The sequence below is a fragment of the Cetorhinus maximus genome, chromosome 2 (genome assembly GCF_964194155.1).
Source record: "Cetorhinus maximus chromosome 2, sCetMax3.hap1.1, whole genome shotgun sequence".
Classification (NCBI taxonomy): Eukaryota; Metazoa; Chordata; class Chondrichthyes; order Lamniformes; family Cetorhinidae; genus Cetorhinus; species Cetorhinus maximus.
In genome coordinates, this window is record NC_135880.1 from 14,209,644 (window position 1) to 14,236,443 (window position 26,800).

General features: G+C 41.8%; 1 protein-coding gene across 5 annotated transcripts in view; it reads left to right on the top strand.

Annotated features, from left to right (window-relative positions):
- The window catches only part of clcn3 (chloride channel 3), a 200,874-nt gene that overhangs the window by 59,867 nt on the left and 114,207 nt on the right, over window positions 1–26,800 (top strand). For 3 of the 5 annotated variants that reach the window (XM_078561350.1, XM_078561341.1, XM_078561367.1), the window contains exon 2: window positions 1,990–2,165. In XM_078561350.1, coding sequence (XP_078417476.1) covers window positions 2,006–2,165 — 160 coding nt within the window. In that variant the 5' untranslated portion in view covers window positions 1,990–2,005. Of the gene's footprint in view, window positions 1–1,989; window positions 2,166–26,127; window positions 26,355–26,800 lie in introns of those variants that run through there. The other 2 variants (XM_078561358.1, XM_078561383.1) reach the window with 1 other exon arrangement.

Consider the following 26,800-nt stretch of genomic DNA (forward strand, 5'->3'; position numbering starts at 1 on the left):
CCCTCTCTCTAGTGGCCAACTCTTTTTTTAAAAAAAATTAATTCTTGGAATGTGGGGGTTACTGGCATGGCTGGCATTTATTGCCCATCCCAGTTGATCTGGATTGATGTAATTGAGTGACTTACTTCCGGGTGCAGTTAAGAGTCAGTACTTCGTACTTGGTAAGGTTCCCTACATAGTCTTCACTAGGGAACTTCCATAGGAGGTGCACAATGAGTGCAGTCAATGGTTGCATTAATTAAAAAGGTTCAACAGATTTTCCTCAAATGAGTCTTTGGAGGGCATGGAAATTAAGGTTTGTGGGAGATTATTCCAGTCCTTAACTGTCCTTGGCGGGGTGGGGGGGCGTGGGGGTGGGGGGTGGGGGGTGGGGGGAGAGAAAGGAGTTAGCAAAGGAAGGGCATTGGGGTGTATACAGTTGGGACTATTGGTTGTGAACTTTTTGAGCTCAGTCACTTTTGGGCTCATACTGCTTAGAAATATTTAATGGACCATTGAAAATTTTATAGAGGCATGTCAACCTTTCTTTGGTTTTGGAGATTGTGCCAGCCTAATGATCTGACCAACTGGGAAACACTAGTATCTCTCAAGTAATTGTAACAAAACGAACTGCCTGGCATTGTACTTTCTTGAAGAGAATAATGTTTTTAGCAGTATATGGGTCCCAAGTGGCTATGCCACACTCTAGGTGTGGCCTTACTAGTGTTTGATACAGCATTTTGTTATGATACGCCAGGTGGTATTTGCCAGGCTGACCAAATCCACAAGGCAAACTTGGCCATGCTATTACAAGGGTTTTGCAATTTGTATTTATTACGAGAAGATTTGTGCACTGAATTCAGAAGTAAGGAGTTCGCTAACACTTTTAGAGATTTTGAACATTAAATTATATTTTCCTTCTTTAATCTGTAAATCCCATTGTTCCCCCATGCCTTTGGAATTTACTTTTCCCATATGCAAAATATTTTATGTTGTCATTATGGACAGCACTTTTGGGGAAAAAATCAACGTAACAACCTGCCTTGTTTATCTGTTAGCTGTAAACATCCTATCAGGTCTCTTTGAAAATCAAGCACCTCTCCACTTATCTTAAAATGCAAATTTCATTCACACCCTATCTGCTGAGACTTTACTCTAGTTCATTCATTAGCATTTCACATGCTCTTTTTACACCACACACACACAAACATAAGCCAACTTTACAATACCCCACAATAAAATTACAAAAAATATGGTAGTTTTGTGACATTTTCCATTACTGAGCTGAAGTCACTATATAAGTTCTATCACTATAGAAGTTCCATTTCATGAACCCAAGCACCTAGGATGCCTTGGAGGCTGCTTCTTGTCTTTGTACATTCTACAAATTATTATGGATGTGGATTCCTAAGTAACGGCATTCTTTAGTAATTTCGGGGGGGGTGGGAATCATGTATTGTGTAGTTGAGTACTGATGAACATTGAGCATTGCTGATTCACTTGAAGTTGCATTTCTCTGCGGTGAATTTCATTCCCCTTTTATTGCCCATGTTGGTTTGGGGCTGTTAGTCATGTTGGTTTGGGACTGGAGTCACATATGGGCCAGAGAGCATCGGATTTTCTTTCCTAAAGGTTTTTTTCAACAATAGTCCGACCACTTCATTGTTACTGTTTTTAAGATAGCTGCTTTTTATTTCCAGAATTTTAAACTTCCAAACTGTTATTGTGGGATTTAAACTCATGTTCTCTGGTTTGCTGGTTCAGTAACATGACCATGACAGTAAAAACCTGCCATTATTTTAACCTCCCTGTTCAAATGCTCACAAGCGATGTGTCAATTCCAAACTAATTAAGTATTTTCAGCACTGTTCCCTTTATAATAACCACATGTTTACCATGCTTCCAAAATAAAATGGACTAAGTTGTAGCAATGTTTGGACTTCTAGACAGCTCAAAGTTAATATACACTTTAGAATGATAAGTATAACTACATATTTCTCCCCTCTTCAGATCATCAAGGTACTAAATGGAGTCAGAACAATTGTTTTCTAGAGGATATTACCAGAACAGTTACAACAGTATAACCAGTGCGAGTAGTGATGAGGAATTGCTAGATGGAGCGGGAGTCATCATGGACTTCACAGGGTCTGAAGATGACAACTTGCTGGACGGTGATGTTTCTACAGGTGAATATTATGTTCTTACCCTGTCTGCCATTGCATCTGTGTAAAGTGTACCTAGCCTTGCATCGCTATTATGTTTGTTTTTGTTTTGCATCTCATCTAGCAATCTTGTATAATACTATAATTTAGTTTCCAACAAATATCATTTAATGGGTTAAAATGTACGTTAAATTGGTTGAACTTTGAGAATATTGTACTTCTAAAGTACGATTGCTATCACTCTTCATTGATTTATAATATACCTGAGCAGGCTTCCATTAGTTTTGCTCATAATGAGTCAGAGGTTTTATTGTTGCAACTGATGGGAGAAAACGTGCAAGTCTACTTTTAAACAATTTGGAAAGAAGTTTACAAGAGAACTCCTAGAGACATGGAAGTTTGATACGGTGCCATAAATAAATAAACAGGGGCTGTCTTTGATTTTTGTCTGAAATGGATGTTGAGTAACCTGCAGAAAATTGGCCTCAGGATTATGATAAATATCACAAATAAATAGATCTCAGCTTGCAACGTACTGTCCCGATGCTTAGAGCGGGTATGTTTGTGTGAACGTGATTTGCCCGCTATAAGCCATGGTTGAGAGTCAAATTAGGTTAAGTGAAAAGCTAAGATTATAGCAACTCTGGCCTGCCTCCAATAATGATTGCTGAGAATTACCTTATAAACCCTTTGTAGATGTAATGGAACAAACATTATTTTTAAAATGTCTCAGGAGCATAAACAGAGCTGCCTATCAAACATAAAAAATGCAGAGGACATGTAATTGTATTGAGTAGCTTGGTTTCTACTCGGGAATCTTCTATAGTATAACAAGTTCCAGCCTCTGAGTGAGAAGAGGTTCATGTCCCACTCCAGGGACTTGACGATTCAGTGTGCCATACTTGGGGAGTACTGCGCTGTCAGAGGTTCTATGTTTCGGATGAGGCGTTAAATCAAGGTCCCATCTGTCCTATCAGCTGAATGTAAAAGATCCCATAGCATTAGTTCGAAGAAGAGCAGGGGATTTCACCTTGGCGCCCCTCAATCAACGTCCCAGTCAAGCAATGCCTTGACTTCAAAATTCTCATCTGTTTTCAAATCCCCCTGTGACCATGTCCTTGCCCATCCCTGTCATCTCTTTCAGCCCGACAACCCTCTGATATATATGCACTCCTTTAGTTCTGGCGTCTAGTGTATTCCCAATTGTAATAGCTCCACCATTAGTAGCTGTGCCTTCAGTTGCCTGAGCCCCAAGCTCTGGAATTCTCTCCCTACAACTCCCTGCCTCTCTACCTCGCTTTCTTCCTTTAAGACGCTCCTGAAAATGTTCCTCTTTAACCAAGCTTTTGGTCAGATTAGCTAATATCTCCATATGTGGCTCATTGGCATACCTTAATTTATAATGGCCTATATAAGTGTAAGTTGTTGTTGTGTGCACATTCGTTACCACGTTTCCTTCCATTATAACAGTGACTAAACTTTAAAAGTACTTCATCCGTTGTAAAGTACTTTGTGATGTCCTAAATTTGTGATAGGCACTATATATATTAGTGCTTCCCAAATTATTTTAACATTTGAAAATTAATGTGACCCTGGACACCAACAAAAACAAAACTGCATTAAAGCAGCATATAATATTCAGTTTATAACTATTAAAGTTTGCATATTTTGGATAATATAAATATGAAAATATGTGTTTTAAAGCACTTTGTAAAAATGTTATTATTTCATGTAGTGATGTGGTTTTCATAGAAACATAGAAAATAGGAGCAGGAGCAGGCCATTCGGCCCTTCGAGCCTGCTCCGTCATTCATTATCATCATGGCTGATCATCCAACTCAATAGCCTGCTCCCGCTTTCTCCCCATATCCTTTGATCCCTTTCGCCCCAAGAGCTATAACTCCTTCTTGAAAACATACAATGTTTTGGTCTCAACTACTTTCTGTGGTAACAAATTCCACAGGCTCACCGCTCTTTGGGTGAAGAAATTTCTCCTCATCTCAGTCCTAAATGGTCTTCCCCGTATCCTTAGACAGTGACCTCTGGTTCTGGACTCCTCCACCATCAGGAACATCTTGCCTCCACCTACCCTGTCTAGTTCTGTTAAAATTTTATAGGTTTCTATGAGATCCCCCCTCATTCTTCTGAACTCCAGTGAATATAATCCTAACCGACTCAATCTCTCCTCGTACATCAGTCCTGCCATCGCAGGAATCAGTCTGGTAAATCTTCGCTGCACTCCCTTTATAGCAAGGACATCCTTCCTCAGATAAGGAGACCAAAACTGCACACACTATTCCAGGTGTGGTCTCACCAAGGCCCTGTATAATTGCAGCAAGACATCCCTGCTCCTGTACTCGAATCTTCTCGCGATGAAGGCCACCATTTGCCTTCTTTACCGCCTGCTGCACCTGCATGCTTACCTTCAGCGACTGTTTCAGTCAAGCTCTCCATATTCCCCAGTGACAGAAAACTCAGTGATGGCCCTATTCTCCTGCTTTCTGGCTCAGGATGGCTGCACATGCGCCCTGTTGCACTTTGCACCATAAAGATGGTGGCTGTGCGAACGCCCTGTTGCACATTGCCTCCCCTGTAAAGATGGCGGCCAGCAATGCATTCTGCTGCACGTTGCCCCCTATAAAGATTATACCTCCATTAATCTGGGCCTGTCACTGGGAGAAACCCTGCAGCTGTTGCTTTGCTTTGTGCAAATGCTGGACCCGTAGTTTCCTATTCGGGGCATATGGCCTGTACAAGATGTTTATGAAGCCTTCCCATCCACCCACTGGTTCATCGCTCTCTTCCATCACGCTTCGGAGAGAGGCAGAGTGAGGAGTAGGGCAAGGATGCCGCCTAGGCCTTGGTGGCGGTGTGGGGCACTGCCTCAGGAGAGCATGCTTGTGACCCCATCCACTGTTTCTGCAACCCCAATATAGGTCACAACCCAGAGTTTGGGAAATGCTGATATACCTGTAAGTTCTTTCCTTTTTTTTAAAGCCCTCAAGATGACTTGTCAGATATAAATCTGTACAAAAACAATAGGTGCATTAGTCATTTGCATATGAAAGTTTTCCTGATCATTAAGAATATAACATAAGAACATAAGAAATAGGAACAGGAGTAGACCATACCGCCCCACAAGCTTGCTCTGCTATTCAATACAATCCTGGCTGATCATTGGCCTTAACTCCACTTTCCTGCCCACTCCCCATATCCTTTGATTTCCTGACAGAGCAAAAATCTATCTATCTCTGTCTTAAATATATTCAACAATGGAGCATCCACAACCTTCTGGGGTAAAGAATACCAAAGATTCACAACACTTTGAGTGAAGAAAGCTCTCCTCATCTCAGTGGTAAATGATTGCCCCCTTATCCTGAGATTGTGCTGCCATGTCCTAGATTTTCAAGGCAGGGGAAATAACCTCTCTATGTCAAGCCCCTTCAAACTCTTGTATGTTTCAATGAGGTCACCTCTCATTCTTCTAAATTCCAGAGATTATAGGCCCATTTTACTCAGTGTCTCATCATTGGACAACCCTCTCATCGTAGAAACTAAACTACTGAACCTTTGCTGTACCGCCTCCAATACAAGTATATCCTTCCTTAAATAAGGAGATAAAACTCCACACAGTACTTCAGCTGTGGTCTCGTGAAAACAATGTACAATTGCAGAAAGATTTCCTTTTGCTTGTACTCCAACCCCCTTGCAGTAAAGACCAACATGCCATTTGCTTTCTTAATTGCTTGCACGTTAACTTTGTGTTCCTTGTAAGAGGAGACCCAAGTCCCTCTGGACATCAACATTTATAAGTTTTGCACCTTATTAAAAAAAATTCTGCTTTTCTGCTCTTACTAGCAAAGTGAGTAATTTCACACTGCCCCAAATTATACTCCCATCTGTTGCCTTTTTGCCCACTCACTTCACCAACCTATATCTCCTTGCAGCCTCTTGTATCCTCCACACAGATTACATTCTAACCTATCTCTGTAGTGTCAGCAAACTTAGATACAGTAAAGACTCCACCTTTCGCTACGTCCTCTTCTGAGAATTTGCTTATCTGCACAAAAGCCTTTGTCCACAGTTCACCCATTGCAGGCCCAAATTCACTTATCTGCGGGTTTTATAAATAAAAAGTGGAAGCCACCTTTAGAAAATGCTGAGAAAAGAAAAAGACACCTAAATAAAGTTTAAAAGAAAGGAAGGTATTTCCTGCAGTAGAAAGCGCGTGCTGCATATACATCGTCTGCTGTTGTTTGCATATGGGTGTGCCTTGTTGCTGCGATTTAATTCCTGGTCACCGTCCACCTCCACTCTCAGTTAAAGTGCTTTAAGTGTGACAAATTTTACTTTTTCTTGTTTTTTAAACAATTTCGCCAGTAAGTTTCTCTTTGAATTTATTAAAAACATAGTTTTTATTGCCTTTGATCCTTTATATATGTAAAATCTTAGGATGGCTGGAACCTATCTAATTGACTCCCATTGTAAAGTGTGTTCGTCATTCGCGATTTCACTGTTTGTGATATTTCATGGGAACGTAACCCTGAAAATGGCGGGACTTTACTGGACATGACTTTCACTTCGTCTAAGTCACTGATATAGATTATAAATAGCTGGTTTTGCGGCTGTCAGGAAGAGATATTAATGTATACAATGTTATTGGAAATTATTTTTTTCAAAATAGAAGTTTAGTCTGTGTGTGTGTTAATTGGATTAAAGCCAGCTAGTCTGGGTGCTTTGATGTTTTGAGGTGTAAACAGTAGGTAGAGGGCACATTTGCATTTTGTTGAATAGAGCATTCAAGAGTGGGAGTGAAATCTTGCACCTAGCTAGGAGACACCAAGCAATGTTTATATTACTAATAAAATAATTGGTACAATGAAAGGGTTCAAAGGATCTGCTGATACAATGAAAATTTATATTCAAAGGGGAAGGCTGGGTATAACAGAAAGGAGTTTGTGTGTGCGGGTCAGAGACATGTAATATCTAAGCAGCTGGAAGTCCACAATTGTCTGCAAAGGAACCAAATTGAAAGGAACTTCATTTTGAATTCATAAGGTGAAAATGCTTGTCTGTTTAAGTCTATTGACTATTGTTGCCTTAGTGGAGATTAATTTGGGAATTTGTTATAAGTTGTAATAGTAGTAATTTGTAGCTATGTGTATGTGTTTAATTTGTTGTAAATTAATAAATGTTTCATTTAGTTTGATATAGAAACCTCTTGAGAACTGGTGGTTGGTCTTATTCCTGAATTTAGAGCTCCAACTCAAAACATAACAATTGAAAATATAGGTCATGGCAGTTGTTTAAAGCTTTCCTCTGGGATTTTAAATACCTTTACATACCTCAGCCTTTACAAACTGCTGTGTCATAGCAGTGGCGCTCCACTGGTTACAGCCCGCCAACTTAAAAATGCCCCATTTATCCCTACTCTCTGCTTCTTGTCAATTAACCAACCCTCTATCCAGGCTAATATATTAGCCCAACTCCATGAGCCCTCATCTACCTATTAACCTTTTGTGTGGCACCTTATCAAGTGCCTTTTGGAAATCCAAGTATACCACATCTATTGGTTGCCCTTTAACTACCTTATGAATTACATCCTCAAAAAACTCTAATAACTTTGTCAAATACGATTTCCCTTTCTTAAATCCATGTTGTCTTTGATATTAATTTAAGACAATTTTGCTGAACTTAAGTCCAGTTTTTCTGCATATTATTTCAGTTTATATCTCTAAGATCAGGAACGGAAGAAAAGGAGGACAAAAATTGGAAGCTAAACCAATTTCTAGCTTTGTACACTCCTGCGTATAGTGGCCTTGCTGACAAATCACAAAAATGGCTTTGTAAGATGTATGCACAGATATATATATTGGGATTGTTGTTTGCTGCATCGTTGATTCTATTCAGCTGAGACTGACAGTGTGGGATCTCTTAAGTGTAGAGTTTATACTGATATCTTAATACATTGTGATTATTGAAATGCAATTTCCCAAAAGATGTACTCAAATGGTTCCAAAATAAAATGGAATAAATACATTAAATTAAATCAGGCTCAGACCTCTGACATGAAACATGGTTATGTGCAATTCAAACACTGCCATTATGTTAAGTTTAACGTTCTTGTGAATGTTTGTCGTCTTAATTTTGTAATGTTGCAAATCATATTTCTAGTACCAACTCCTCAGCTATCACAAATCCAAGGATTTTCAGAAGAATATTTGGAATGATATGTTTGATTCCCTTTTTCATTTTGGTAGATTTTGCAAACTAGTTTTTTCTTATTCACAGAACCTTAATGGCACAGAAGGAGGCCATTCAGCCCATGGTGTCTGCACCGGCTCTCCAAATGAGCATTATGACCTCGTGCCATTGCCCTGCCCTATCCCCGTTCCCCTGCACCTTGTTTTTATTCATATAACCATTTAATGCCCATGGACATTAGATGATTATTTGAGTACATTCTTTCATGGGATGTGGGCATCACGAACAAAGCCAGCATTTGTTGCCCACCCCTAATTGCCCTTGAACTGAGTGGATTGCTTGGACATTTAAGAGGGCAGTTAAGAGTCAACCGCATTGCTGTGGGTGTGGAGTTACATGAATGGCAGATTTCCTTCCCTAAAGGGACCTCAGGTCGATTTTGACAACAATCGATGATAGTTTCATCCTTATTGAAATTAGCTTTGAATTCCAGTTTTTTTTTTTATTAATTGAATTCAAATTCTACCAACTGCCATGGATTTGAACCCATGTTCCCAGAGCATTAGCTTGGGCTTCTGGATTACTCACCCAGTGACATTACCATTACACCATGGCTGATTTTAATTTTGCATGGACTTTGTAGTTCTTCACTGGAAATTTATTGATCTGCTTTCTTCATGTTTGATATGTTTCCTACTGGCTCAGGACTGATTTGTTGTTGATATTAGAAATTAAATTTGAGTCAAGTGAGCGGAATGAGAAATTTGCATGTAGAGAAGTATGATGTGAATATGTTAAGGTTGATAAAGCGCTCACTCAATGCAAGACTTTGGGCACGAATGTACGCTTGAGAGAGCAGTAAACCTTTCTATGGTATCTTGCCATTATTCTAAAGCAGTGCTTCTTTCTCTGAAGGTCATAAATTATGAACTTGACAGGCTGATAAATGGCACAAGACACTGAAAATTGAATAAAATGTTATGAGAGTGAAAACTTTGCCAATCTTAAGCAATTATTCAATTTGTAAATTCAAAGCCTGGTATGGGACCGAGGCATACATTCCAGAAAGATGCAGCCCTTGACTTATGTTGAAAAGGCCACCACAACCTTCAGTGCTCCTGAGCTTAAAAAAAAACCGACCATGGGTTCCAGTCCTGTATGAGATGACTTGTGTTGTGATACAGTTTCAAGAGCATTGGAGGCCCTTTGGTGCCTTGTCCCAGTGTCTGCTCTAAATACTCAAGTGTGGATTATGAATGTTGCCAGGCTGTTCGTTACCTGTGCAGGGGTTGAAATTGCAGCTAAGCTTGATCGTCTCATAACAAGTCACTGCATTTCAAAAATGATTCATTGTAAGTGAATCAGTTTGAAATGTTTCTGAGACAAGATGAAATGCTACATGAATTATAATTTTCTCCTCCTCTTCATTTAATGTCTACCTGTGTGCACTTTTTGACAGAGGTCACACGTTAGTGATCAGAAAGGAAAGCTGTGGCTGAATTTTCTTCAATCTTAATAGCCAAGAATAAGAAGCCATTTGCAGCACTTCAGGCCAAACCAGTGTAAAACCCAATGATCAGTGCTGCATTTATTCAGTCAGCCACTAGGGGAGTCCCTCGCACCACATATTTTGTTGCAGGACCAACACTGATAGGTTTGTGAACCCGTCCATCAGAGAAACCAAGTTGTTTGAAATCTGTAGACATCTGCAACATAGCTGTGCTTTTTAGAGATCCCATTTAAAATGTTCAGTAAGTATGACTGCTGCTTTTTAAGTTTGAGTTTTGAGGAAAGGCTGCACTTCTAAACATAGAATATTCTCCCTCCACTTAGACCCCTCCCTCTGGATTCTTACCTTCTCTTGATCTTTTTATTGAGAACTGTCGGCGTGACATCAGCCGTCTCAATTTCTCTGCTCCTCTCACCCATTCTAATCTGTCTCTCTCTGAACTCACTGCACTCCGTTCTCTCAGGTCCAACCCCAACATTGTCATCAAACCCGCTGACAAGGGTGGTACTGTTATTGTCTGGCGCATTGACCTCTACCTCGCGGAGGCTGAGCGTCAACTCGCAGACATTTCCTCCTACCTCTCCCTGGACCATGACCCCACCACAGAACATCAAGCCATTGTTTCCAGGACTGTCACTGACCTCATCTCCTCTGGAGATCTTCCTCCCACAGCTTCCAACTTGATAGTCGCCCAACCTCGGACGGCCCGCTTCTACCTCCTACCCAAAATCCACAAACAGAACTGTCCTGGCAGACCGATCGTGTCAGCCTGTTCCTGCCCCACGGAACTCATTTCTCGTTATCTTGACTCCCTTCTCTCTCCCCTTGTCCAGTCCCTTCCCACCTACATCCGTGATTCCTCTGACACCTTACGTCACATCAACAATTTCCAGTTCCCTGGCCCCAACCGCTTCCTCTTCACCATGGATGTCCAATCCCTCTACACCTCCATCCCCCACCAGGATGGTCTGAGGGCCCTTAGCTTCTTCCTTGAACAGAGGCCCCAACAATCCCCATCCACCACTACTCTCCTCCGTCTGGCTGAACTTGTTCTCACACTGAACAATTTCTCCTTTAACTCCTCTCACTTCCTCCAAATAAAAGGTGTGGCTATGGGTACCCGCATGGGCCCCAGCTATGCCTGTCTCTTTATGGGGTATGTGGAACATTCCTTGTTCCAGTCCTACTCCGGCCCCCTCCCACAACTCTTTCTCCGGTACATCGATGATTACTTCGGTGCTGCTTCATGCTCTCGTCGGGACCTGGAAAAATTTATTAATTTTGCTTCCAATCTCCACCCCTCCATCATCTTCACATGGTCCATCTCTGACACTTCTCTTCCCTTCCTTGACCTCTCTGTCTCAATTTCTGATGATAGACTGTCCACCAATATCCATTACAAGCCTACCGACTCCCACAGCTACCTCGACTACAGCTCCTCACACCCCGCTTCTTGTAAAGACTCCATCCCATTCTCTCAGTTCCTTCGCCTCCGTCGCATCTGTTCTGACGACGCTACCTTCAAAAACAGCTCCTCTGACATGTCTTCCTTCTTCCTTAACCGAGGTTTTCCATCCACGGTCGTTGACAGGGCCCTCAACCGTGTCCGGCCCATATCCCGCGCATCCTCCCTCACGCCTTCTCCTCCTTCCCAGAAACATGATAGGGTCCCCCTTGTCCTCACTTATCACCCCACCAGCCTCCGCATTCAAAGGATCATCCTCCGCCATTTCCGCCAACTCCAGCATGATGCCACCACCAAACACATCTTCCCTTCACCCCCCCCGACGGCATTCCGTAGGGATCGTTCCCTCCGGGACACCCTGGTCCACTCCTCCATCACCCCCTACTCCTCAACCCCCACTTATGGCACCTCCCCATGCCCACGCAGAAGATGCAACACCTGCCCCTTCACTTCCTCTCTCCTCACCGTCCAAGGGCCCAAACACTCCTTTCAAGTGAAGCAGCATTTCACTTGCATTTCCCCTAACTTAGTCTACTGCATTCGTTGCTCCCAATACGGTCTCCTCTACATTGGAGAGACCAAACGCAAACTGGGCGACCGTTTTGCGGAACACCTGCGGTCTGTCCGCAAGAAAGACCCAAACCTCCCTGTCGCTTGCCATTTTAACACTCCACCCTGTTCTCTTGCCCACATGTCTGTCCTTGGCTTGCTGCATTGTTCCAGTGAAGCCCAACGCAAACTGGAGGAACAGCACCTCATCTTCCGACTAGGCACTTTACAGCCTTCTGGGCTGAATATTGAATTCAACAACTTTAGATCTTAAACTCCCCCTCCCCCCATCCCCACCCCGTTTCTTCCCCCCCCCCCACTCTTTTTTTTCAATAATTTATCTAGATTCTTCCTCCCCCACCTATTTCCATTACTTTTAAATCTAAAACTAAAACCTTGTTAGCCTTTCCACCCCACCCCCACTAAAGCTGTGCTTTGAATATCCTGTCCTCCATTCTTAATTAGCACTTTTCTCAGACAAAACACCTCTTTGACCCTTTTGTCTGTGACATCTTTTGATTATCTGCTCATCTCCACAATCACCACACCCTCAATGTCTCTCTCTCTCTCTCTCTCTCTCCACCCCCCCCCCCCCACCTTAAACCAATTTATATTTCTCCCTTCTTCTAAATATGCTCCAGTTCTGCCGAAGGGCCATGAAGGCTCGAAACGTTAACTGATTTCTTCTCCGCCAATGCTGCCAGACCTGCTGAGTTTTTCCAGGTAATTCCGTTTTTGTTATAGAAAATCCTGACTTGAGTTTCAGTCTTTCGAAATGTTGTCCAATTTTAAGCACAATCCAATCCAGTTCTTTAGATTCAGTGTTTGGTCTGAATGTCTGATTTTTGCAGCCCAGAGGCCACGGTTAAAAGCAATATTGCTTTTCCTTTGAAATTTTAAAATCATTAAAGTCATTAGAATTTCTATAATTTTGAGGACAATTGTAATATTGTGATATTGAAGTAGAAAGTACAGTTGGGCAGCTTGGCTCGACGTGTTCTGTCACAGGATCTTTTTGGATTTTTGACACTGCGGAGTAGTCAAAGGCAGAAACATGATCATCTTTATAAGATTGCACTCAGAATTATTGTACATGTGGTCAACCTTACCATGGAGTGGGCCCACCATGCCTTAAATTCCTGGCCGACTTAGCGTTTTGCTAAAGCTTTGTACCGACAGGCAAGTGAGCAAACGATCTGGCTTTGAGATGGAAGTACAAAAAAGGCAGGAGTAGAATAAAGTGTAACCTACCCTGTAAGATAAATACCCAGTGTGCCATGATGTACCTCGCTCACTTTTGCTTAAAACTGTAAGCAAGATTAATATACTCCAAATCGTTGTTATTTACGAATTACATTTGGCTAATTGCAATTTTGATTAGTAAACTAAAAATGAGTAACAGACACCGTCATTGGACATTTGATTTCAATACCCATAATGGCACAGTGAATGTACATACGAACAAGGAGCAGGAGTAGGCCATTGAGCCCCTCCAGCCTGCTACGCCATTTAATAAGATCATGGCTGATCTGAAAGTAACCTGAAATCTGCATCCCACCTACCCTGATTTTCCTGCATCCCACCCCCTTGCTTACCAAGAATTTATCCACCTCTGCCTTAAAAATATTCAAAGACTCTGCTTTCACCACCTTTTCGGGAAGAGAGTTCCAAAGACTCACGACCCTCTGAGTGAAAAAACTTTGCCTCATCTCTGTTTTAAATGGCCGACCCCTTATTTTTAAACAGTGACCCCCTAATTCTAGATTCTCCCACAAGAGGAAACATCTTTTTGTGTACCTAAAACAAAAATTGCTGGAAAAACTCAGCAGGTCTGATGTTTTGCTTTTAGCTTATTTCTTTTTGTGTGTTTGTTGGTGAACTGGTAAGACAAAAAGCAGAGTGTGTTGTTGCCTGTGCTTTACTTCCTTGATTACTAAATGGTGGTTGATATTTGTTAAGCAAATGTACACCTGAAATACATTCATCTATATTGTGTGATTGTAAGTAAGACGTTTTTAATAAGATCAGTGTATCTTAAAGTGGTATCACCACAACCACAACTGTGGTTGGTTACTGTCATGAAGCTATTAATGTATATAATATTTTACAAAATATTTTTCTTTTAAAATAGAGGTTTAGTCTGCGGATATGTCTTAATTGGATTAAAGCCAGCTATTCTGGGTGCTTTGACATGTACTAGTTTTGATATGTAAGAGAGTGTGCATTTGCATTTTTTTGAATAGAGCATTCAAGAAGTGGGGTGAAAATTGACACCTTTCTAGTAGCTACCAAGCAATATGTTTATATTACTAATAAAATTGGTATTATGAAATGGGTTTTGTTGTTAAAATGTGAAGTTCAAAGAGGTTGTTGATACAATGAGAATTAACATTCAATGGGGCTGGTCGGTGTAACTTCAGTAGTTTTCGGGTGTGCAGGCAGAGGCAATGTAAGATCAAAAAGGCAGCTGCAAACCTCCAACTGGCTCCACAGTGCAAAGAACCTAATTTTGAGTTTGTAAGGTGAAAGTGCTTTGCCTGGTGTTTGGTTAAGTCTATGGGTTGCTGTTGCCTTATTGGAGAGTAGTTTGGGAATTAGTTAAAAGTTATTGTAGTAGTAATTTGTAGCCATCTGTATATATATTTTTAACCTGTGTAAATTAATAAAATGTTTCATTTAGTTTAATGTAAAACCTTGAGAACTAGTGCAAAAACAAAAATACCTGAAAAAACTCAGCAGGTCTGACAGCACCTGTGGAGAGGAACACAGTTAACGTTTCGAGTCCATATGACTCTTCGACAGGAGTTCTGTTGAAGAGTCATACAGACTCGAAACGTTAACTGTGTTCCTCTCCGCAGATGCTGTCAGACCTGCTGAGTTTTTCCAGGTATTTTTGTTTTTGTTTTGGATTTCCAGCATCCGCAGTTTTTTTTTATCTTGAGAACTAGTGGTCTGATTCCTGAGTTTAGAGTCGCATCTCAAACATAACACTTAAAATTATTGGTTATGACAGTTGTTTAAAGTTTCCCTCTAGGATTTTAAAAATAACTCTGCTTTACCAACTGCACCGGTCATAACAGTTACCAATTTCTAAAGAGCAATATCGAATAATGGAACAGATCAATCTAGGGGTGTAGATGCAATGAGAAAAAGAACTTGCATTTCTATAGCACCTTTCACAACCTCAGGATATCCTAAAGCACTTCACAGCCAGTGGTGCACTTTTTGAGTGTAGTCACTATTGTAATGTAGGAAATGGTGCATTGACCTTTCAAGGTGGGAATGTAACTGGAAAAGGCTACAGAAGAGGAAATGATTTCAGTTATTAGGGTTGTTGATTATAATAGCAAGGAAATGACTTTGAATTTATGAGGCATTGTTGGCAGATTCCTATGATAGGAATGGTATTAGAGCTATGAAAATATTGCTTCAGAAATTCATTAGCATGATACAAAGAATGGGTACCATCATGAAAAAAGACTCAATCGAGTATTGGTTGTAACAGAGAAAGTTAGGGGATGGTGAAGGGGTGTGGTCTAATATAAGTTTTCCAAATTACTAGAGGTGTTGAGAGAGTAAATAGTGAAAGATTGATGCCATTGGTTAGTGACTTGGTGCTAAGGAGATATAGACTCGGTATTATCGATAGAAGAATGTGGGAGAAAGTTATAAAAAATGTTTTCGCATAGGTTGTACTGGTTGAACTGAATGGGCAAAATTAATTTTTTTTGAATCTTTCACTTGACATGGCCTTTGAACATTTACCATGATTAACAAGTACCTTTGCTTAGCAAGTCCTCTGATCTCAGTGAGTTGAACTTGAACATGCAATCAAGGAGCTGGTTTGCATGGGGGAAATCGGGCATCGATATTACTCTGTCCTTTTCATCTTTAGGCCCTCCTTTATTCACAAATGGTTCAACAAGGTGCAAGCTGTCCTGCCTCTCAAGCTGTTACCTTTGTCTGACCTGTGAATTGCTGGTTTAAATCAGTTTCTTGATTCCTTAATCCTCTGCTGCACTCTGTGCTACTCAGTGTTGGCTGCTTATGGTCCATCCCTCTACTGAGGGGTGCTGTTGTCGAACACGCTATCACAGTCAGATCTGTAGTGCGATTGAGGGTTCTTATTTTGCTCTCAGGATAAATTGTCATAGATGTTTTTCACGGCGTTTAGTACAAACTCCCCTTCTGTGAAGGGAATTTTAATGATCTCTTACACAAGCTCTCTTGTGTACTGCATAAACAATGTGCAGTATTTTGTAATGCAGTCATATGCACACTATTGCTAAATGCATCTGCAGCCTTCACTCATGTACTTAAAAGCCACATAATTTTTCTTAACGTCCTGCTGTGCGTGAACTAATTTAAGAAAAATGAGGAGGCTGACAATGGTGAGAATTGGGGGAATATATTTTTACTTGCTGGCTCCAGAACCTGTGGATGTACTAAATAGGGTTGGAGAGACGGACAATCAAAGACTGTTACATTTGAAGGATGGATTCATCGTTCAATCTGTTTCTAGTCTGATCTTCTAATACAGTACTAAGTGCAGTACCACATATCAGAATGATCCAGCACAGAAGTAAGCCAGTCAATCCATTGTGCCTGTGCTGGCTCTTTAAAATTAGCCTCACTCCCCTGATCTTTTCCCATAGCCCTGCACATTTTCCCTTTCAAGTATTTATCCAACTCCCTTTTGAAAGGTAATATTGAACTTGCTTCCACCACCCTTTCTGACAGCGTATTCCAGATAACAACTCTGCATAATTTAAACCCCTGACCTTTTGCCAATTGCTATATCTTAAAGTCTATGTCCTTTGGTTACTGACCCCATGCCCAGTGTAAAGTTTCTTCTTATTTACTCTGTTAAAACCCTTCATATTGTGAACACATTTATTAAATCTCTGTTTAACCCTCTCAGTTGTAAGAAGAACAATCCCAGCTTGTCTCCAATTAACTGGTGTCCCTCATCCCTGCCATCATTTTAAAAAATATTCATTCAAGGGATGTGGGCTTCACTGGCTAGGCCAGCATTTATTGCCCATCCCGAATTGCCCTTGAGAAGGTGGTGGTGAGCTGCCTTCTTGAGCCGCTGCAGTCCATGTGGTGTAGGTACACCCACAGGAAGGGAGTTCCAGGGTTTTGACCCAATGACAGTGAAGGAACAGTGATATATTTCCAAGTCAGGATAGTGAGTGGCTTGGAGGGAAACTTCCAGGCAGTGGAGCTCCCCATGTATCTGCTACCCTTGTCCTTTTAGATGGTAGTGGTTGTAGGTTTGGAAGGTGCTGTCTAAGGAGTCTTGGTGAGTTTCTGCAGTGCACCTTGTAGATGGTACACATAACTGCTCCTGTTAGTCGGTGGTGGAGGGAGTGAACGTTTGTGGATGGGGTGCCAATCAAGCGGACTGCCTTGTCCTGGATGGGTGTTCTTGAGTGTTTTTGGAGCTGCACTCATCCAGGCAAGTGCAGAGTATTCCATCACACTTCTGACATGCGCCTTGTATTTGGTGGATAGGCTTTGGGGAGTCAGGAGGTGAGTTACTCGCCACTGGATCCCTAACCTCTGACCTTCTCTTGTAGCCATAGTTTTGATATGGCTAGTCCAGTTCAGTTTCTGGTCAATGGTAACCCCAGGATGTTGATAGTGGGGGATTCAGTGATGGTAATGCCATTGAATGTCAAGGGGGCGATGGTTAGATTCTGTCTTGTTGGAGATGGTCCCCAAGCCTTGATGTTGTCCAAGTCTTGCTGCATTTGGACATAGACTGCTTCAGTATCTGAGGAGTCATGAATGGTGCGGACCATTGTGCAATCATCAGCGAACATCCCCACTTCTGACCTTATGATAGAAGGAAGATCATTGATGACATTGATGAAGCAGCTGAAGATGGTTGGGCCTAGGACACTACCTGGAGGAACTTCTGCAGTGATATCCTGGAACTGAGATGATTGACCTCCAACAACTACAACCATCTTCCTTTGTGCTAGGTATGACTCCAACCAGCGGAGTGTTGTCCCCCTGATCCCATTGACTCCAGTTTTGTTAGGGCTCCTTGAGGCCACACTTGGTCAAATGCTGCCTTGATGTTAAGGGCAGTCACCCTCACCTCACCTCTGGAGTTCAGCTCTTTTGTCCATGTTTGAGCCAAGGTGGGAATGAAGTCAGGAGCTGAGTGGCCCTGCAGGAACTGAAGCTGAGTATCAGTGAAGAGGTTCTTGCTAAGAAGTGCCACTTGATAGCACATTTGATGACCTTTCCTGATAATCGAGAGTAGACTGATGGGATGGTAAATGGCTGGGTTGGATTTGTCCTGCTTTTTCTGTCCAAGACATACCTGGGCAATTTTCCACATTGCTGGGTAGCAGTGTTGTAGCTGTACTGGAACAGCTTGACCTGGAGCACGGCAAGTTCTGGAGCACAAGCCTTCAGTATTATTGCCAGAATATTGTCAAGGCCCATAGCCTTTGCAGTATCCAGTGCCTTCAGCCGTTTCTTGATATCATGTGGAGTGAATCGAATTGGCTGAAGACTGGCATCTGTGATGCTGGGGACCTCCAGAGGAGGCTGAGATGGATCATCCACTGTGAAAGTTTGAGTTTTTTTGAAAAAACTTTAAAAGAAATTTGAAATTGAATGCTCAGAGCTTTTGTTGATGAATTTTTATAAACATCATACTATAGTGTTTTGCTATTATGAAGTCTTAACATGTAAAACAGTAGTAACATGCATGATTAAGAACTGCTGTTACTATGTAACAGACATTAGAAGGAATAATTTGTTTGTGGTTTTTGCTGCTGGTTAGGAGGGACTTTTTGGTCAATCGTTTTTGTTTTTGTATATTTAGTTTTAAAAAAACCTGAATTTTTTGAGGCTTAATATTTTTATATAAAAACTCTTAACTCGATGAATGATAAACTTTAGTTCTCCCTGAGTTCCCCTCCCCTTCCTCATCTTAGAATGCCAAATCTGAGGGCCATCCTTAATGTTTGTTCATATCTGTTTTCCTGGTAATACAGAGCATAATGCCTCTTCTTCTAAAACATCTGACTTAATATGAGCAAATCCACGGGAGCTCTACTATTTGTACATAAATCTCCTTTCTCTTGAGCAAACTGTATAGGTGTTTTCGCATGTGTCTGCTGGCCAGTCAACACCGTATTTTGTTCATCATTTTTGTCTTATTAAAGTCAACTTCACCTATAACTGTTACTCCTCACGAGGTTTGCTGTCAAAATTTGTCTGATAATACATCTGTGAAGTGCTTTGAGGCTTTTTAGTATGTTAGAGGCACTATATAAATGCAATTTGCTGTTGAATTCCGATTTAACTTCAACAAAGAGAATAGAGAACTTCAAATGCGTAGCCCATGAACTCTAGTGGAGCCATTACTTTTGACGATAACTTTCCGAATCACTTCAGAGCAAAATAAACAAATGAAATCGAGACGCTTGGGTCTATTTTCAACAGGACTTCCAGACTCTGTTACAATGATCGGCCTCCACAGTAGGTCATGGAAATTTGTGGATAGTTGAGTTGATTCTTAAGTGCCTTCTGAAGTGACCTAACAAATCACTCAGCTGTATCTCTGGGAAAGGGCAGTAAATGCCCTCATCCGTGACACCCACATCCTGAGGGTGAAAATATATATTTTTAAACTTCTTGTTTTATTCACCAGTATAAACTGTGATCTGGATGCTAAGAAAGCATTATGTGTCATTTTCATGTGAAAATTGTAGGGGGTTTACTTTTCATTAAACCATAACTATTGGCAGAAAAACTTCTTTGGGGAAGTTTTTTTTTTCCCTCAAGAACTTCAACTTCTTGAGGGAAAAAAACCAGAAGTGAACAGATCCAGTTCTCTACTGTAGTTGGCCGAGCTCAGTTGCTTATTCAAGTAGACTTAAGAATTAAGGGTTGGGCATCATAAGCTTCCTGTAATATAGTAGCAGGTGCGCTTTCATCTCGCCCTGTGTATTGAAGTTGCTTCTTCTGCCCACCTTCGTAGATACTTTTATTGTGTTTATATAGATTGCAGATATTGATTGTTAGTAACAGTTGTTTACAATGAATGCTCAGATCATATTAGCATCATATGGAATTTGGGTGTGTACTCTAAAGATTTGCCTTGATGCTTTATATATCTATGATTTGGCATTTCAAAAGCAGTAGTTAGAGGGTTGCTATATATTGTAGTGTGGGTGGTACCAAGTGGTATAAAGGTTGGGAAAGAAGGGTTTATTTAGTGGTTTGAAACAAATCCGATCCTTTTTCAATTTTTATGAAGGTTTTACATTTGTTTCGACACAAGTTTCTATATAATTGCAATAATATAGCAGATGCATAAGTACAATGGAAATTAAAATAGGGAAACAACATGCAATCTGGAAATACAAAATAAAACTGCAAAATACTGGGAATCTGTAGCAGGTCAACAAAGTTTTGGAATTCCATCTCTAAACCTCTTTGGCTCTCTACCTCTCATTCATCCTTTAAGGTGCTCCTTAAAACCTATCTCTTTGATCAGGTTTTTGGCTATCTGCCCTTATATCACCTAACGCATTTTTTCTTCTGTCAAACCTTGCTTTATAATGATCCTGTGTGAATGTTCCATCACGTTAAAAGCACTATCATCCTAAAACATGGTAACACCTTGTATGTCGATGTCTCCCAGCTCTACCTCACCATCCTGCCTGTGTGTCAGACTGTCCAACGTGCAGTTTTGGATAGGCCACATTTTCCTCTAAATAAACAATGGAAAGACCAAAACCATTGCCTTTAGGTCGTGTAGTCGTGGCTTTCAAAAGGGAATTGGGTAAGCACCTGAAGAAAGAGAATTTGGAGGGCTACGGGGAAGGGGTGGGGGAGTGGGACTAGCTGAGTTGCTCTTGTAGCGAGCCAGCATAGACATGGTGGGCCAAATGGCCTCCTTATGTGCTGTAACCATTTTATGATTCTATAAATAGTTGTTGTCAGCTTTAGAAAAGAATGATGCATAAACTTATTGGGTGAAAGGTGTCCTGTTCTTATGCAGGGTCTGACCAGGAACAACTTACGTTTCTGTTTCAGATGTTGACTAACCTGTAGGTTTCATGTACTTTCTATTTCATACGAACATATGAATTAGGAGCAGGAGTAGGACACTCAGCCCCTCGAGCTTACTCCGCCATTCAATGAGATCATTTCCATTTTACATTAGCACAGTGATTGCCTCTATTTGGAGTGAAGCTACTTAAACTGCATCTGTTGATTTGCAACATAGAAGAATGGCCACTTGGATCCCATGCCTTTGATACCTTCATGCTTGAGTAATCTAATGCTGTGTTGGTCATCCTGCATGCTCTACTGACTTAGTTCATCCAAATCTCTGCTGCCTGAATTCTATCATGCGCAGCCCAGCCCCACTTATCCATCACCTCCAGCCTTGTTGACTCACATTGGCATCCAGTCTTCCTGCACTTCAAATGTACAATTTCTAATGTAAAAAACAAAATACCATGGATGTTAGAAATCTGAAATAAAAACAGAAAATGCTGGAAATACTCAGTAGGTCAGGTAGCCCCTGTGGAGAGAGAAACAGAATTAATGTTTCAAGTTGATGACCTTTCATCAGAACTTCTAATGAAGGGTAAATCAATCTGAATTGTTAACTTTGCTTTTCTCTCTTCACATATGCTTCCTGACCTGCTGAGTACTCCCAGCATTTATTGCAAACTCTTGTCATGCTTCTGTCCCTCCATGAAGTTGACCCTCCCTGTCACCATAATTTCATCCAATCGTTTAATCCTCCTCCTCTCTTCCTTTTAGGACTCTCTCTGAGCTAACTCTGCTAATGCTGGATATTTTTGGGTTCAAGCCCTGCCCTGGACTTGAGCACATAAAGTATTTGATGCATTCCTGTGGGAGCACTACATAGAGGTACAGGCCTTAGGATAAGGTGCTGTCTCAGTGGATATTAAATTTCTGCGTATTACTTTTGAAGAGCAGTGAGTTTTTTCTGGTGTTCTGCCCAACATTCTTCACTCTAGTAATGCCTCTAAATTAACTGGTTATTCATGTTGGAGATTTTTATGAGACTTTTCTATCTGCAAGATTACAGCTGCTTTTGCCCACGTACCAATACCATAGATCATGGCATATATAAGTCAACCTGGCATATAGACAGCCACATTTCTTTGGCCCAAAAAATCATGTTTAGGTCTACGCTTGCCATATACTTGTCCTCGGCCCAACCATCTTCAGATGCCTCACCAATGACCTCTTCTTCATAAGGTCAGAAATGGGGATGCTCATTGATGATTTCACAATGTTCACCATTCACAACTCCTCAGATATCAGCAAGACCTGGACAGCATTCAGCCTTGGGCTGATAAGTGGCAAGTAACATTCAAGTACCAGGCAATGACCATCTCCAACAAGAGAGAATCCAACCATCTCCCCATGCCATTCAATGACATTACCATCGCTAAATCCCCCACTATCAACATCCTGGGGATTACCATTGACCAGAAACTGAACTGGACTAGCCATATAAATACTGTGGCTACAGGAGCAGGTCAGAGGCTAGAAATCGTGCGATGAGTAACTCACCTCCTGACTCCCCAAAGCGTGTCCACCATCTACAAGGCACAAGTCAGGAGAGTGATGGAATACTCCCCACTTGCCTGGATGAGTGCAGCTCCAACAACACTCGAAGCTCGACACTATCCAGGACAAAGCAGCCCACTTGATTGGCACCCCAGCCACCACAATCAACATCCACTCCTTCCACCACTGATACACAGAGGCAGCAGCGTGTACCATCTACAAGATGTACTGCAGCAACTACCAAGGCTCCTTCGCTGGCACGTTCCAAACCTGCGACCTATATCACCTGGAAGGACAAGGGTAACAGATGCATGGGAACACCACCACCTGCAACTTCCCCTCCAAGCCACACACCATCCTGACTTGGAAATATATCGCCGTTCTTTCACTGTCGCTGGGTCAAAACCTTGGAACTCCCTTCCTAACAGTACTGTGGGTGTACCTATACCATATGGCCTGCAGTGGTTCAAGAAGGCAGCTCACCACCACCTTCTTAAGGGCAATTAGATATAGGCAATTAATGCTGGTCTAGCCAGTGACACCCACATCCCATGAAAGAATTTTGTAAAAAAGTCAACCCCCTTTTTCTGCCAAGACACGCTATACTCTCATTCGAAGTTGGCCTCAATTTTCCACCTTGAAATTGCATGTTTAACTCACCTTATTCATCGGCGCATGTGAGAAAGCAGGTGATATGGGCCAAGTTGCCAAGAAGATGTGCAGGAGTTTAAGACACATTGACACAGCAGATTGCGCTTTGTGGACGATGAACAGAAATGTGTCCTCCTGCAAAAAGAGTGACATATGAAGTTAGTTTCAATCTAAAAGTTGTAACTTTTGTTAACTTGTTAAATAACTACTGCCGTGAAAATTTGGTGTTTGTGAAAAACTGGTGCTAGAATGGAGGAAGAAGAAATCTGCCCTGAGGAAGATGCCCAGGCCCAGCCACTGGCCTGGTCTTGAGAAACATCTATTGGACTGGGTCCTCAAATCATCAGAATAGTTACATCATCACCAGAAATGCGATGCATATGAATGCACTTTAAGTGGGCCACATCAATCCTGAGTCCAGCAAAGATTTCGGAGCAATAGTTAGTTGGTCTAGCTGCTTTATGGAACGGAGACCAAAATCGCTCCGAGGTTATCAAAAGACGTCTGCCAAAATTGTCAGTTTCCAGTAATCCTTTATCAGACAGCAGCAAAAACATAAATACTCATTATGTCACATTGGCAACATGGATGAAACACCCATGATATTTGACATCCCCCAGCAACCGAACTGTGTGGTGGAAAGGTTCAAAAATAGTTCTGGTGAAAAGCACATGAGATGAAAAGACGAGATTCACAGTGATACTAGCTTACATGGCTAATGAAATGAAATTAAAGCCTATGATCATTTTCAAATGTAAAACTATGCTGTAAATCAAATTTCCTGCTGGAGTTATTGTGTGTGTCCATGACAACGGTCAGATGTGTGAGGATGGAGTGAAATTGTACATCAGTAATGTGTGGAATAGGTGTCCTGGTGGCCCATGTAAAGAACAGAGCTTATCAGTGTGGGGTGAGTTCAAATCCCCTAAAACTGATGAGATCAAGAGGCGCCTGTAAAGAAACAACACCCAAATTGCAGTTATACCGGGGGCCTAACGTCCGTAGTTCAACCTTTGTATGTAGCCCTCAGCAAGCCATTCAAGGATCATGTTTGTGCGGAATGGAATAGTTGGAAGGTGAATGGAGAAAAATTCTTCACAAAGAATGGAAATATGCATGCTGCCCCACTTGATGTTTTGTGTGGTTTCGTCTTCAAATTGTGGGATGCTATTAGTGCATAAACTGTCATTAGATCGTTCAAAAAATGTGGAATATCCAACTCAGTGGATAGAGAGGAAGATGATTTGTTGTGGAGGGATGATTCTGAAAATGAAAGTGCCAAATCTGATCCAGAGTGGAATCCTTATGATGATGCCTTGCCAAATTGACTCAATGGGTCGTAACTTCTGACGAGTGTCGGAAAGTGCTGATCCACAGAAATTAGAAGAAATAAATGCCTGTTCACCTGGTCTTGAAAATTGCACTGCCACTTCTGTTTGCCGGAGTTGTTTGAGGCCTGCATTGAAAGAATCCTCACAGGCCCCATGAAGTGTAGCTCCAGAGCATTCAAGGAGGGCACGCCCCCTTTTTTACAGCACTTGCTGCCGTAAAGCAAGTAAGTTTAATGGGCTAGGGAAATTGACAGGCCAGGGGCAAGGTGAGTGTCTAAGGTAAGTACATAGGATGAGGCGGTTGGGGTATTCGGGGGGCGGTTTGGGGATGTTCAGGGGGGTTTGGGGGTGTCCAGAGGTCGGGGATGTCGGGGGAGGTTGGGGGTGTCCAGAGGTCGGGTGGGGCAGTTGGGAGTGTCTGGAGGTTGGGGGTCAGGGATTGTCCAAGGGTCGGGAGTATTTGGGGGGTGTCGGGTGGGGGGGGGGGGGGGGGGGGGGAGGGGGGGGTGGGTTCTGGAGAGTGGGGGAGGTCTGTAGTGTGGGGGAGGACAGAGTCCAAAACCCCGGGGGTTTGGGGGGGGGGTGAGGTTGGTGTGGGGGTGAGGTTGATGTGGGGGTGAGGTGGGGTTGTCGGAGGTCGGGGGGGGGATGGCGGTGGGGAGTCTCGCGGGGTCGGTCTGGGTCATTATAATAGTTACCCAGAAGTTATAAGTGGCTTAATTTTTCTAACTTTTTCTGGGTAACTATTGGTGAAACCCCGGCAGAACCATCCGAAGTTTGTGATTTAAATCGTATTTTCAGATGGTTCCTAGAGCAGCGCAATTGTCCAGAGCAAGTGTGCAATCCTGGGGAGTTGCTGTTCAAACCCTTGCCTGGGAACTTGCCAGAGGGATTCCCCAGCGCATCTTTGGGGCACCCCCTAAATCCGACGCTGGGGAGCACGGAAATTACGGGCCAATGAATTCAGTGAACTCTTTGCGTCCAATGCTAAAGACAGTGAATAACGTTTTGATTGTGGATAAAGGTATCTTTGCACAATTAACTCAATAAAATGTGTCGCTTTGATTTATTTAATTTGAATTACCAGTGATTTTTTCACATTTCAAAATGGCAACCAACCAAGCCAACACCTGACGGTTCACATTTTTTACTTGGCGTATAAGTCGACCCTGTTTTTTTGAAGGATTTTTCGTGCCCTCAAAGGTCAACTTATTCGCCACGACCTACGGTAATTTGTTTTATGTTCCTTGGCTGTGAAGTACCTTGACATGCTGAAGAATGTTAGAAAATACTATTTACATGCAGTGTCTTTCTTTTTCTTTTCTCCATCTTGCCCTCAAACTATTCCTTGTTCATTCTCTCTCTCATTTTTTTCTAGTTTTTTCTCACGCTTTTTCTCTGCCCTGGAAGTTTATATAGGTAAGGACCCATAATGAAAATGTGAGCTCAACAAAATTTTACTGTGTGTTTAGTAATTGGTTTATTCTTTGACAGTAGAATACTGGTTGTATTCCTAAATTTAGAAAAGGTAATCTGCGTAAATTAGAACTGTCACCTTCAAAAACATTAGCTGACAGTGCATTTACTCTCCTGCTAAGCTTCTGTGATCAGTGAACTGGTAACCAGTAGCAACATGACAGGAGCAATTTCCTGTTGGTTACATCAATTTCCTGTTGCTTACATAGCCTATCACAGGACCCAAGCTCGTGCACAAGGCTGCATGCACACACAGTCTGTTTTCCTGAGCAAACATGGCAGCTTTGCTACTCTGCAGCTTGAGAGGGTAATGTGACGGATTTTCAGTGCAGCATATTTGCTTCTTTCTTGATATCGTATGGATATGCCTTCTGACCCTTACTTACCTTATGATGGTGGTGGTAGAGGCGCCATTCCTTTGCAAGAGATGCATAAAAGGGGTGAGTTCTATTTTCCAGGCTGTTTATCATTAGCCTTTTATAAATGTGGGAAAGTATACTTGACAGGCAGAGTATGTTGATGCCCTTTTTTTTAAGAGGGTCAGATTCTTCCTCTTTTACTGATCCATTTTGATGGCTTTGCTATTTTTACTCTGCAGTTGGAATCATTTTCACATTTCTTTGCCTTCCTGTTTCTAGGTATTCCTATTTTAGTTTGCATGAATGGTTTAGTCCTAACAGATCATGCTGGTCAGTTAGTGCCACCATCAGTGCTATAGATGATAGACAGATGCTGCTTTAATTCTTCAACACTTTCTCCTTAAATGAAATCTCTAGATGAAATTCAATATGTCAGACAGAAAATTTCACTGTGACTTGCATATCCACAAGGATATTCGTAAAGGCTCCTTATGATATGTATCCTGTTCATATTATTAATGTGCTAT